This window comes from Micromesistius poutassou (assembly GCF_964030765.1).
Source record: "Micromesistius poutassou genome assembly, chromosome: 22".
NCBI lineage: Eukaryota > Metazoa > Chordata > Actinopteri > Gadiformes > Gadidae > Micromesistius > Micromesistius poutassou.
In genome coordinates, this window is record NC_140292.1 from 8,304,221 (window position 1) to 8,316,983 (window position 12,763).

The 12,763-nt window shown below is 43.0% G+C and overlaps 1 protein-coding gene across 1 annotated transcript; it reads left to right on the forward strand.

Moving 5' to 3' along the window:
* Positions 1 to 543: 543 nt before the first annotated feature.
* Positions 544 to 11,407, forward strand: LOC311367593 (myosin heavy chain, fast skeletal muscle-like; the record flags this gene model as incomplete). The annotated part of the gene is made up of 30 exons (XM_084486414.1): positions 544 to 645; positions 931 to 1,069; positions 1,229 to 1,347; positions 1,434 to 1,583; positions 1,676 to 1,846; positions 1,943 to 2,246; positions 2,838 to 2,955; positions 3,074 to 3,197; positions 3,275 to 3,411; positions 3,496 to 3,751; positions 3,840 to 4,082; positions 4,201 to 4,377; positions 4,461 to 4,606; positions 4,695 to 4,785; positions 4,874 to 5,263; positions 5,791 to 5,917; positions 6,092 to 6,210; positions 6,318 to 6,514; positions 6,600 to 6,783; positions 6,885 to 7,050; positions 7,146 to 7,270; positions 7,369 to 7,536; positions 7,772 to 7,975; positions 8,065 to 8,190; positions 8,270 to 8,440; positions 8,527 to 8,631; positions 8,719 to 8,814; positions 10,034 to 10,093; positions 10,867 to 11,116; positions 11,220 to 11,407. The coding sequence occupies 30 exons, from the start codon at positions 544 to 546 to the stop codon at positions 11,405 to 11,407; spliced, it is 4,953 nt and encodes a 1,650-aa protein (XP_084342540.1).
* Positions 11,408 to 12,763: the final 1,356 nt, after the last annotated feature.

The following is a 12,763-nucleotide window of genomic DNA, read 5'->3' on the forward strand; positions in this document are numbered from 1 at the left end:
ATCTCGTTTCGTAAGTACAAACTTAGTATGTCAAACAAATGAAATTACATACTTGATCTTTGACAAAAACTGAAATGAGGCTTTTCTACAGGGTAAATTCATCAGAATCCATTTCGGTGCAACTGGCAAACTGGCCAGTGCTGACATTGAGACATGTAAGTATCTTGTACCCAAATAACAACAAATTAACTCTCATTATGGGGGGAATAGTTTTTGATCTAGTAATGTGAATCAAAACTTTATACTATTGTTTTATAACCTTGAAGATCTGCTGGAGAAGTCCCGAGTGACATTCCAGCTTCCCGATGAGAGAGGCTATCACATCTTCTACCAGATGATGACCAACCACAAACCTGAGATTGTTGGTAAGATGGTTTAGTAGTGAGAAATAAATGTTGCAGTAAGATGTATTGTTGTTATATAGGGTTGCCTTTAACTTATCATTCAGGATTTTGAAGAAGAAAAATAACAATTTAAGGTTTCGATAGTCTCTAAAGTTTAAATTTGAATCATTAAAATGAATATATTATATTTTCTGCAGAAATGACCCTCATCACGACCAACCCCTACGACTTCCCCATGTGTAGTCAGGGTCAGATCACTGTGGCCAGCATTGATGACAAAGAGGAGCTGGATGCTACTGATGTGAGTCAATGTTTACTACCGTAGGTAGCAATTTTAACAGGCAGTGACTAACCGGGACCCAAAAATGTCTTTGAGCCGATCAGAAAACTAGGAGGGCTTTAACTCAGTGTTAGATTCATGCCGAATCTACTGAATGGTTGCCGCTCTAGCTCAGTTCGCTCTGCTCTGTCTGCATACAGCAGATTCAAGAAAGCGCTGTATGTTTCTAACCAAGGTAGAGTTAATAGAGACTCTTTGAATATTCTTTGAATTAAATTTCATGTTATATACTTTGTTTTCCTACAGGATGCTATTGATGTTTTGGGTTTCAATAATGAGGAGAAGATGGCCATCTACAAGTTTACTGGTGCTGTGCTTCACCACGGTAACATGAAGTTCAAGCAGAAGCAGCGTGAGGAGCAGGCTGAGCCTGATGGCACAGAGGGTGAGTTTTTTAATTTTTTTTTACAACCACTGGACATTTCCAAAGTCCAGGTGTGCAGCAAAAAGTCGTATTCACAATGTGTAAATATGTGTAGAAATTATTCAATTTCTACTACACTGCCATACTTTTTTTTTTTTTTTTTTCATATAAACAATTTAGAGGCTGACAAAGTTTCCTACCTACTTGGTCTCAACTCTGCTGACATGCTCAAGGGTTTGTGCTACCCCAGAGTGAAGGTCGGAAATGAGTTTGTCACTAAGGGACAGACAGTACCTCAGGTATGTAAATACAATGGAATAACTATCAAAAAGTAATTGTAATAGTAGTAATTTGTATGTATATCTAATCTCCCACCCTGCTCTAGGTATATAACTCAGTGAGTGCCCTGGGCAAGTCCATCTATGAGAGGATGTTCTTGTGGATGGTCATCCGTATCAACCAGATGCTGGACACCAAGCAAGCAAGATCATCCTATATTGGTGTGCTGGATATTGCTGGTTTTGAGATCTTTGATGTAAGATTGCATTTCTTATTTAAAAAAAAAATCCCTGGCTAAAATCTGTGTCTCAGTGGATGAACATTTGCTAAACTAATGTTCTCTTACAGTACAACAGTATGGAGCAGCTGTGCATCAACTTCACCAATGAGAAGCTGCAACAGTTCTTTAACCACCACATGTTCGTCCTGGAGCAAGAGGAGTACAAGAAGGAGGGTATTATCTGGGAGTTCATTGACTTCGGCATGGACTTGGCTGCCTGCATTGAGCTCATTGAGAAGGTAAACATGACTTGTATAACAAAATATAACTTTTCTCAGTTTGATTCAAAACTATCTTATCATAATGTCTCCTGCCTAATATTTCTTTCTAAATAGCCAATGGGCATCTTCTCCATCCTTGAAGAGGAGTGCATGTTCCCCAAAGCCTCAGACACTTCCTTCAAGAACAAGCTGTATGAACAGCATCTTGGCAAAAACAAAGCATTTGAAAAGCCCAAGCCGGGAAAGGGCAAGGTTGAAGCTGACTTCGCCATGGTGCATTATGCTGGTACCGTGGGCTACAGCGTCGCGGGCTGGCTGGACAAGAACAAGGATCCCCTGAATGACTCTGTTATTGGGCTGTACCAGAAGTCCTCAAACAAACTGCTGCCTGTCCTGTATCCAGCTGTTGCTGCTGAAGGTACAATATATGTTTGAGGTCTTGAGTATTAAGACTTTGTATATTTCAACGTTACTATGGAATTGTAACTCTCATTTTAAGCATTTAAATCATCATTATTTAAAAATTATAGAAAATTATAGATGCTGGCGCCAAAAAAGATGGCAAAAAGAAGGGTGGTTCCAGCCATTTATTGCCTCTATTTTATAAACAAAAACGTGAAAAATGTTGCTAATTACCAATCATCTAAAACAGAGACTGGGGGTGCAAAGAAGGGAGGCAAAAAGAAGGGTGGTTCCATGCAGACTGTGTCGTCACAGTTCAGGGTAAGCATTGCACATTGAGAAAACTGAAGTTAATTTGTGAAATACATTTATTCGTAGTTGCTTTTAATTCAAATGTATATCTTACGTGAACAGGACAATTTGGGCAAGCTGATGACCAATTTGAGGAGCACCCATCCTCACTTTGTGCGTTGTCTCATTCCCAATGAGTCAAAAGTTCCAGGTAATAAATCTTCAAATACTCTCTAAATTTCAGGTTGGCGTTGTAGTAGAATATAGCAAAATTAATGACATATTTTAAAAGTCTGAAATCTATAACATTTCACAGGAATGATGGAGAACCACCTGGTTATCCACCAGCTGAGGTGTAACGGTGTGCTGGAGGGCATCAGAATCTGCAGAAAGGGCTTCCCCAGCAGAATCCTCTATGCTGACTTCAAGCAGAGGTATTAACTCTTTGACAGAAAAATTATATTGTCATAATTATACAATAACTTAATTTATATATTTAGAACTTGTTTATATACACCTTTCTTTTAAACACTTAACATTGCACTCCTACAGATACAAAGTACTGAATGCCAGTGTCATTCCGGAGGGACAGTTCATTGACAACAAGAAGGCTTCTGAGAAACTGCTTGGGTCCATTGATGTGCCTCACGACGAGTACAAATTCGGACACACCAAGGTATGTTTATTGTTGTCAATACATATTTGTATTTGATTGAAAGTTACTCTCTGACTAGATGTTTTTCTTACCTTAAGGTGTTCTTCAAAGCTGGTCTTCTGGGTACTCTTGAGGAGATGCGAGATGAGAAGCTGGCATCTTTGGTCGGAATGATTCAGGCTCTCTGTCGTGCTTACCTCATGAGGAAGGAGTATGTGAAGATGACAGCTACAAGGTATGTTTCAAAAGATACATAGGAAGATATGCTATTTTGTAAAATCAATAATTGTTTATTAAATGGACTGCCTTTGCACCACAGGGAAGCTGTTTACACTATTCAGTACAACATCCGCTCATTCATGAATGTCAAAACCTGGCCATGGATGAAGGTGTACTACAAGATCAAACCTCTTCTGAAGAGTGCTGAAACTGAGAAGGAGCTCTCTGCGATGAAGGAGAACTATGAGAAGATGAAGACAGACCTGGCCACTGCCCTGGCCAAGAAGAAGGAACTTGAGGAGAAGATGGTTTCTCTACTGCAGGAGAAGAATGATCTTGCTCTGCAAGTGGCCTCTGTGAGTAAAAATATTTATTTGTCTCAACATGTACACACAATGAGATACATGTGATATGACATTTGATATGACGACACATTTTAAACAGGATGGAGATAATCTGAATGATGCGGAAGAGAGGTGTGAGGGACTCATCAAGAGTAAGATCCAGCTGGAGGCCAGACTCAAGGAGACAACAGAGAGACTGGAGGATGAAGAGGAAATGAATGCTGAGCTGACTGCCAAGAAGAGGAAACTGGAAGATGAATGCTCTGAGCTCAAGAAGGACATTGATGACCTGGAACTCACGTTGGCCAAAGTGGAGAAGGAGAAGCATGCCACTGAGAACAAGGTTTGTAAAAATGTTTGCACAATACGAACATCATCAATATCGTCCAAACCGTTCTCAATAGTATAAGGGTAGTACTTCACTTATGAGCAAGTATGACACGTTGTTATGTTATGTTTAGGTGAAGAACCTTACAGAGGAGATGGTCTCTCAGGATGAGAGCGTTTCTAAGCTGACAAAGGAGAAGAAAGCCCTCCAAGAGGCACATCAGCAGACTCTTGATGACCTGCAGGCAGAGGAAGACAAAGTCAACACTCTAACCAAGGCTAAGACCAAGCTTGAACAGCAAGTGGATGATGTGAGGTTCCTTTTTTATGACATGGATGAAAAAACATGTTACATCTTCTGAGATGCAGTCAAATAAAATATATTTTATTGCAGCTTGAAGGTTCTCTGGAGCAAGAGAAAAAACTCCGTATGGACCTTGAGAGAGCCAAGCGAAAGCTTGAGGGTGACCTGAAATTGGCTCAGGAATCCATAATGGATCTAGAGAACGACAAACAGCAGTCTGATGAGAAACTCAAAAAGTAATGTGCTTAAACAAAATCCTGCTTTTTATTAAAATGATTCACAAGGAGTATGTTATTAAGTTGTGTTGTATTGTTTCATCATCAGGAAGGACTTTGAGACCAGTCAGCTTCTAAGCAAGATTGAGGATGAGCAGTCCCTGGGTGCTCAGCTTCAGAAGAAGATCAAGGAGCTTCAAGTAAGACAATTTATATTACAATCCCACATCAATGTACCATAAATATTAGTACATTTTTACAAAATATTATGTATTCCTTACTTATTAGGCCCGTATTGAAGAGCTGGAGGAAGAGATTGAGGCTGAGCGTGCTGCTCGTGCCAAGGTTGAGAAGCAGAGAGCTGATCTCTCCAGAGAACTTGAAGAGATCAGTGAGAGGCTTGAGGAGGCTGGTGGAGCCACTGCTGCTCAGATTGAGATGAACAAGAAGCGTGAGGCTGAGTTCCAGAAGCTGCGTCGTGACCTTGAGGAGTCAACCCTGCAGCATGAAGCCACTGCTGCTGCTCTGCGTAAGAAGCAGGCTGACAGTGTAGCAGAGCTGGGAGAGCAGATTGACAACCTCCAGCGTGTCAAGCAGAAGCTTGAGAAGGAGAAGAGCGAATACAAGATGGAGATTGACGACCTCTCAAGCAACATGGAAGCAGTTGCTAAGGCCAAGGTGAAATATCTTTAAAATTAAAAATACAATTTCATCAATACACAGGATCAGATGTTATAATCCCTTGTGCCAAAATCCAAGGAAAACACATATTCAGAAGCCCCTGCCCTAAGCATGCTGGCCACTAAGCTACCAACCAAAGGTGAAAAACACGAGACAAATGGCCCAACTAACAGCAGTAAATACAGCAGTATGCAGTAAGCAGAATTTCATTGGGGTTATCAAGTGAGCACCCTCTTTCATAGATGTTTCGTTAAGCCTCCTGAGGGCTTAACAATGAAACCAGCGTCCTGGATTTACCCCCCTCAATGCTGCCACCACATTGCCACATTTAATGCATCTAAATACTCTCTTTCCTGCATCATACCCCTAGCCCTACCCCTAACCCTGACCAAACAAACACGTTAGCACATTAGCACACGTGAGCACAGCTGGCTTACCTTAGCTTGCACCCAACATTATAATTAATACTATATAATCTGTATAAGAAACCACTTGTGCTAACAAGTAAACCGTTGTATCACCAGGGAAATCTGGAGAAGATGTGCCGTACCCTGGAGGACCAGCTGAGTGAAATCAAGGCTAAGAGTGATGAGAATGCTCGTCAGATAAATGACATCAGTGCTCAGAGAGCAAGGCTGTTGACAGAGAATGGTTAGTATACACAATTGCCTGAAAAAAAACCTCCATATTTGAATAGCTCTTACTATAACGATAAATAACCCAAACATTTGCCTCCAACAAATGCAACCTAACCTTATTCAATTATAAAGGGAATAAATGTGGTATTGCTATATTTTATAGCTAACAATTGATGTCTTCTCCTAGGTGAGTTTGGTCGTCAGCTTGAGGAGAAAGAGGGTCTTGTATCCCAGCTTACCAGAGGCAAGCAGGCCTTTACTCAGCAGATTGAGGAACTGAAGAGGCTAAATGAGGAAGAAGTCAAGGTAAACCTCATTAATCATTTAATAGCATGGTTCCATTATGTTATTGTAGGTTCTACATTTTTGTATGTTTAAATGTGTTAATTAAATAAGTCAATCATCTTTTGCAGGCCAAGAATGCTCTTGCTCATGGTGTGCAATCAGCCCGCCATGACTGTGACCTTCTGAGGGAGCAGTTTGAGGAGGAGCAGGAGGCCAAGGCTGAGCTGCAGCGTGGAATGTCCAAGGCCAACGGTGAGGTGGCTCAGTGGAGGAGCAAGTATGAAACTGATGCTATCCAGCGCACTGAGGAGCTTGAGGAGTCCAAGTTAGTCAAATACTTAATACTTTCGCTAAAGTAGACATTCAATTTGATGTATGTCAACATATTAAACCATGTTATACTTTAACAGGAAAAAGCTTGCCCAGCGCCTTCAGGAGGCTGAGGAACAGATTGAGGCTGTGAACTCAAAGTGTGCCTCTCTGGAGAAGACCAAACAGAGACTCCAGGGTGAGGTGGAGGATCTCATGGTTGATGTTGAGAGGGCCAATGGACTGGCTGCCAACCTTGACAAGAAGCAGAGGAACTTTGACAAGGTGTGTTGTCATTAATTGAGATTAAGAAATTTAAATATTATTATCATATGATTCCTGTTCAAGGCCTAAGCATGTACCGCTTTATCAACAATATTGGGCAGGTTTTGGCTGACTGGAAGCAGAAATATGAGGAGGGCCAGGCAGAGCTTGAAGGAACTCAGAAAGAGGCTCGTTCTCTCAGCACTGAGCTGTTCAAGATGAAGAACTCCTATGAAGAAGCTCTGGATCAGCTGGAGACCCTGAAGCGCGAAAACAAGAACCTTCAACGTGAGTTTAAATGTTAATTTTGGAATTTACGTTTTAAAGATTACTACATGTATAGCCTTATTAGAATATATAACAATACGTAAACCTCTATACAGAGGAGATTTCCGACCTGACTGAACAAATTGGTGAGACTGGAAAGAGCATCCATGAGCTGGAGAAGTCCAAGAAGCAGATGGAGACAGAGAAGACTGAGATCCAGACAGCCCTAGAGGAAGCTGAGGTGATGATAATTTAATTATACATTTTCATGCAGCTATGCTTTTTTTATTAAGAATGTGTCCTTTCAATTAAATATTCAAACATTGTTTTATCATTTAGGGTACTCTGGAGCATGAAGAGTCCAAGATTCTGCGTGTCCAGCTGGAGCTCAACCAGATTAAGGGTGAGGTCGACAGGAAGCTGGCTGAGAAGGATGAGGAGATGGAGCAGATCAAGAGAAACAGCCTGAGGATCACTGACACCATGCAGAGCACACTGGACTCTGAGGTCAGGAGCAGGAATGATGCCCTGAGAATCAAGAAGAAGATGGAGGGAGACCTGAATGAGATGGAGATCCAGCTGAGTCATGCCAACCGCCAGGCTGCTGAGGCCCAGAAGCAGCTTAGGAATGTTCAGGGACAACTGAAGGTACAACACAGAAGTAATATAAAATGTAGCACATTGAAAATATAGTTGCATTTATATCTTGTGACCTTTTCATTTGTTTTCATGTGAATATTAGGATGCCCAACTGCATCTTGATGATGCTGTCAGAGGAGGTGAAGACCTGAAGGAGCAGGCTGCCATGGTGGACCGTAGGAACGGTCTCATGGTGGCTGAAATTGAGGAGCTGAGGGCGGCTCTGGAACAGACAGAGAGAGGCCGCAAAGTGGCTGAGCAAGAGCTGATTGATGCTAGTGAGCGTGTTGGACTGCTGCACTCTCAGGTTAACAAACATACATATTCTGCTCCCAAATTTACAAAAATATTCAGCAAGATTATCATAACTGCTTGCAAAATTGACACTTATTTCAGAATACAAGCCTCCTGAACACAAAAAAGAAAATGGAGACTGACCTGGTCCAAGTCCAGGGTGAGGTGGACGACACCGTCCAGGAAGCCAGGAATGCTGAAGAGAAGGCCAAGAAGGCCATCACTGATGTAGGTTTGCTTTTATTGGTTAATTCATAGAATTGGATATTGATGGAACTCTTTATTAATACGTTATATATTTTATAAGGCTGCCATGATGGCTGAGGAGCTGAAAAAAGAGCAGGATACTAGTTCTCACCTGGAGAGGATGAAGAAGAACCTGGAGGTCACAGTGAAAGACCTGCAGCACCGCCTGGATGAGGCTGAGAACCTGGCCATGAAGGGTGGCAAGAAGCAGCTCCAGAAACTGGAGTCCAGAGTAAGATAATTTCACAAATGGATGTCCATACAGTTCTATTATATTAAAAGGAAAGTATATTTATTGAATATATTTGATTTCTTAAGGTGCGTGAGCTGGAAACAGAGGTTGAGGGTGAACAGAGACGTGGAGTAGATGCTGTTAAGGGTGTCCGAAAATATGAGAGGAGAGTGAAGGAACTCACCTACCAGGTATGCCGGGCTTATATTTAAAATAATATTTAAAACAATCAATATCAGAACGTTTTATACTGCATTTATACATTTTTATCACTTTAGACTGAGGAGGATAAGAAGAATGGTGCCAGACTCCAGGATCTTGTTGATAAGCTGCAGCTGAAGGTGAAGGCTTACAAGAGGCAGGCTGAGGAAGCTGTAAGTAGAAACTACATAACTAAATCGGGTTATTGCATCAAATTTGGTACTTCTAATTTAAACAAAATTTTAATGTTCCTACAGGAGGAGCAGGCCAACTCTTACCTGTCCAAGTGCAGGAAGGTTCAACATGAGCTGGAGGAGGCTGAGGAACGTGCTGACATAGCTGAGACTCAGGTCAACAAGCTGAGGACTAAGGGCCGTGATGGTGGCAAGGTATGTTGACCACTGTATATTTACTTTTTGCATATTTTTGCATTGAAAGATATTCAATGCAACAAAAATATTTGGTTGGTTAAATGATTAATTTTCTTCTCTTCCCCAGGGAAAGGAGGCAGCTGAATAAGTTGTATTGCATCATTGTACATTTTGAAAGACATGTCATAAATGATGACCCCAAATTGTAAGTTGCAATAAAATATTAATCCAAAGTCTCTTTTTTGTTGGTGATTAATTTATTAATTTGAATAAAAAAGTGACCTTCAACACAATTTCACCATTTTTTAAATTTGAATCTGATCAGTCGATATTTATGACACACAATATATTATTGTGGTGTGCACACACAGACATAATTCCCTAAACCGTTACAACCATTATTAATTGTGGCTTCTTTAAGAACGGCCCCAGTTGGAAGATATAAAAGGTCATTATTGAGACACACACTACATTGGTGACCTTAAAGCTCTCGGACGATTCCGGAGCCGACATCCCAGCGGGATGGTGGCAAAAGTAATTTTCTAGGCTCATCTACTAGCCACGTTCGGACTGACTGAAGCGGAGTGTGCCAGACAGCTTATTTCCTTGCCCCCCTTAGGTGAGTCGGAACCCCTAGAGCTGATGGACCATATGTTTGAACTTCTGGGCAACTACAAAGACTGCTTTATATAATTATATAACTCTTTTTGAGGCTACTGCCTCAAAAAGCAGCTAGCCCTAGCCCATGCCCATGAAGGGCTTTCGTGAGTTAGCTAGGGAGGCTGATATGGTCCACTCTAACGCATGGTTTCTCCCCAGCTGTCGTTAACCACCTCCATTGTGGCAGTCAACGCAGTTGGCACTCGTTCAGTAGCCCATGGACAGGGTGCAACAGGAATGTTATCCACACTTGGTTCGGGGGACAGGCTAGGAAATGCCGCCCTGCAAGCACTTTTGACAAGGCAGTACGGCGCTGGGGGACGGCGCTCTGTCTGCTGCGGGCACTGATGGCTCTGGCAAGCTACTGTTCATCACGGACGAGCTGTCCGGGAGGCAGTTCCTTGGCGACTCCGGCACTCAGGTAAGCGCTCTACCTGTGGTCCCATGGTCGCTAAGACAAGGGCCTTCCGTCCTCTGCTTGAGGCTCCCAACAGTGGAGCCATACTGAGTTGCGGTAAGCAGCGGACAACGTTCTGCTTCCATGGATGGCGCTGTCATGACGGCTGTAGCTTAACCCCTGATAGACGCTGATTTCCGGTGGACAGATGGATTATTGGTGGATGGCATCCTGCGCCTTTCGGGTTTAAAAACACTGCCCAAGCTTTCCAGAGCCTAATTTACTCTGTTCTGCGGGATCTCCATTTCCGTTCATCTATTTGGATAACATCCTAATTGCCAGCGTCTCAGAAGCAGAGCCCCTGTTCCACCTGACCCTTTTCGACCAGCGTAGTCTCATAGTGAACCCAGCAAAATGTCCATTCGGATGGTCGTCCATTGATTTCCTCGGACATCACATCATTAAGGATGTTGTGGTGCCTTTACTATAAAAGGTGGCTGCTGTGGTCTTCCCGAGGCCCCAGACAGTAAGGGCGCTCCAGGAGTTTTTGGGGAAGACCTTTTACTGTTGTTTTGTCCCTGTCAGGGCGCCGTTGGGAGATTTTCAAGGTGCTTGAGCGTGGTTTCGATCATGTCAATGTGGACCTTGTGGGTCCGCTCCCCCCTCCCACGAGTTCACCTACCTTTTCTCCGTGGTGGTGTCGGATGTAGCAGCGGATGTAGCTCGGGACCTTCATCTGGGTTTGGGTTGTCCGTTTCGGCGTGCTGTCTGACATCTCATCCGACTGCGGCCTGCAGTTCAGCTCCGCACTCTGGGATTACATAAGCCAGAGCCTCGGGATCAGGCTTCATCGCACCACTGCCTATGACCCTCAGGCAAATGGACTGTGTGAGCACTTCCACTGCTTGATGGAGCTCGCCCTGAGAGCCAGCCTCAAGGACGAGGGCTGGTGCGACCGGCTCCCGTGGGTCATGCTGGAGATCAGGAGCATGCCCAGGGAGGACCTTCAATCCTCTGCCAAGGAGTTGGTACGGGCAGCTGCTTCAGGTGCCCGGTAACTACTTCAGGTGCCCGGCAACTACATCCCCGCTACCAATGCCCCATGGTCTGTAAAGTCTCAACGTTCTGCCCATCGTTCTGGACGCTGCAGGGGCTTTTGAGCCCGTGCCCACATCTGGACATGGCCTGCCCTGCTCCCTGGTTGTCCCAGGCAACCTCCACGCTGCAGAGTTTGTCTTTGTCAGGCACGATGCTCACAGGGGACCCCTGCAGCCACCCGACGATGGACCTTTCCGGATGGTCAAGCCGGGGGCTAAGGCTTTTATTGTCACCATTTGAGGTAGGCTGGACCACATCTCTGTGGACCGTCTGAAGCCCGCTCATCAGGACCTGGGCCTGCGTCAATAATGTGGCGGCCTCCCGGCATTGGGACTCCGGCCCTGTCGCAACTGCCTGGCCTACGGCCCTGGAGTCGTTTCGGCCGTGCACTATGTGCCCCTAACCGGTCTTTGTGAACTCTTAGGGGATGTGTGTTGTGATCTGATCTACACACAGACAGAACTACACAGAACTACATAATTCCCTAAATCATTTGTGCCATTATTAATCGTAAGAACGCCCTACAACCAAAAGACATTTATTGAATGGATCAAGGTACTCGTCTCTCTGATTTACACTTGCACAAACAGAGACTGGAACAAACCACTCCATATGTGAAATGTAGTGGTGACCCATTAATCATTGCTTCTATACAGTCCTGATTTGCAGTTCCCATTTAAAATGTTTAGGATGCAGGCTAGTTTTGGTGTGTTTATCTGTGAATAACAAGGTGCCCTCAAAACAACTCCTGCATCCAAAAGGATCTGCCTTATTATGTAAACCATTAATGGGTTCAGTGCTGTGTGGTAGAAAGGTTATTTGCTGAATTGGTAAAACTTTACAATGAGGGTACAATCATTAGCCATTTATTCATAATAGTAAATCAGTAATAAGCATAAACAAGATTTTATTAACAGTTAGCTATTGTCTAGTAATAGTTTAGTAATGGTGTTCAGAATAACTAAGATGTTAATGTATACATTATTTAATAGGGTGTTGCTTTATTCTCACCCTATTAAATAATGTATCAACTAATACCTTTGTTAACATGAACACCATTACCTTAGTAAACATGAACTTATCTTAGTTCAATGATTGTTAATGCTTATTTCTACATTAACTCATTTCAATTGCTTATTATTGTTCCCTTATTGAAAGCGTTACGGTTGAATTAATAAAAAAGATTATACGGCTTTGTTGGATTCTCATACTCAATTACAGCGGACCTCTGCTATGAATTGTGACATTTTTTAATTGTAATATTCCCTAGTGATACATTTTTACTGTAATACTCTCACATAGCCATATCCAATAGCACCAAGCATAGTTTAGAGGTAATTTCCCCTCCTAATCGCCAGAGGGCAGCACTGAACACATTTGACAAAGTTACAGAACATTTACACTAGGGGCAGCAACGGACACACAGAGGAAGTGAGAAAACCATAGAAGAACACCTGAGATACATAAACTCAGACTCCGCCATTTGAGGGCAGAATCTCTTGGGCGGCGTATCGTTTAGATGTTAAGCTTAGAGACGCTCCACGCGTGTTATGTACGATCCCTCTCCTTTTGTTTCATAGACGATAGACAATAGAC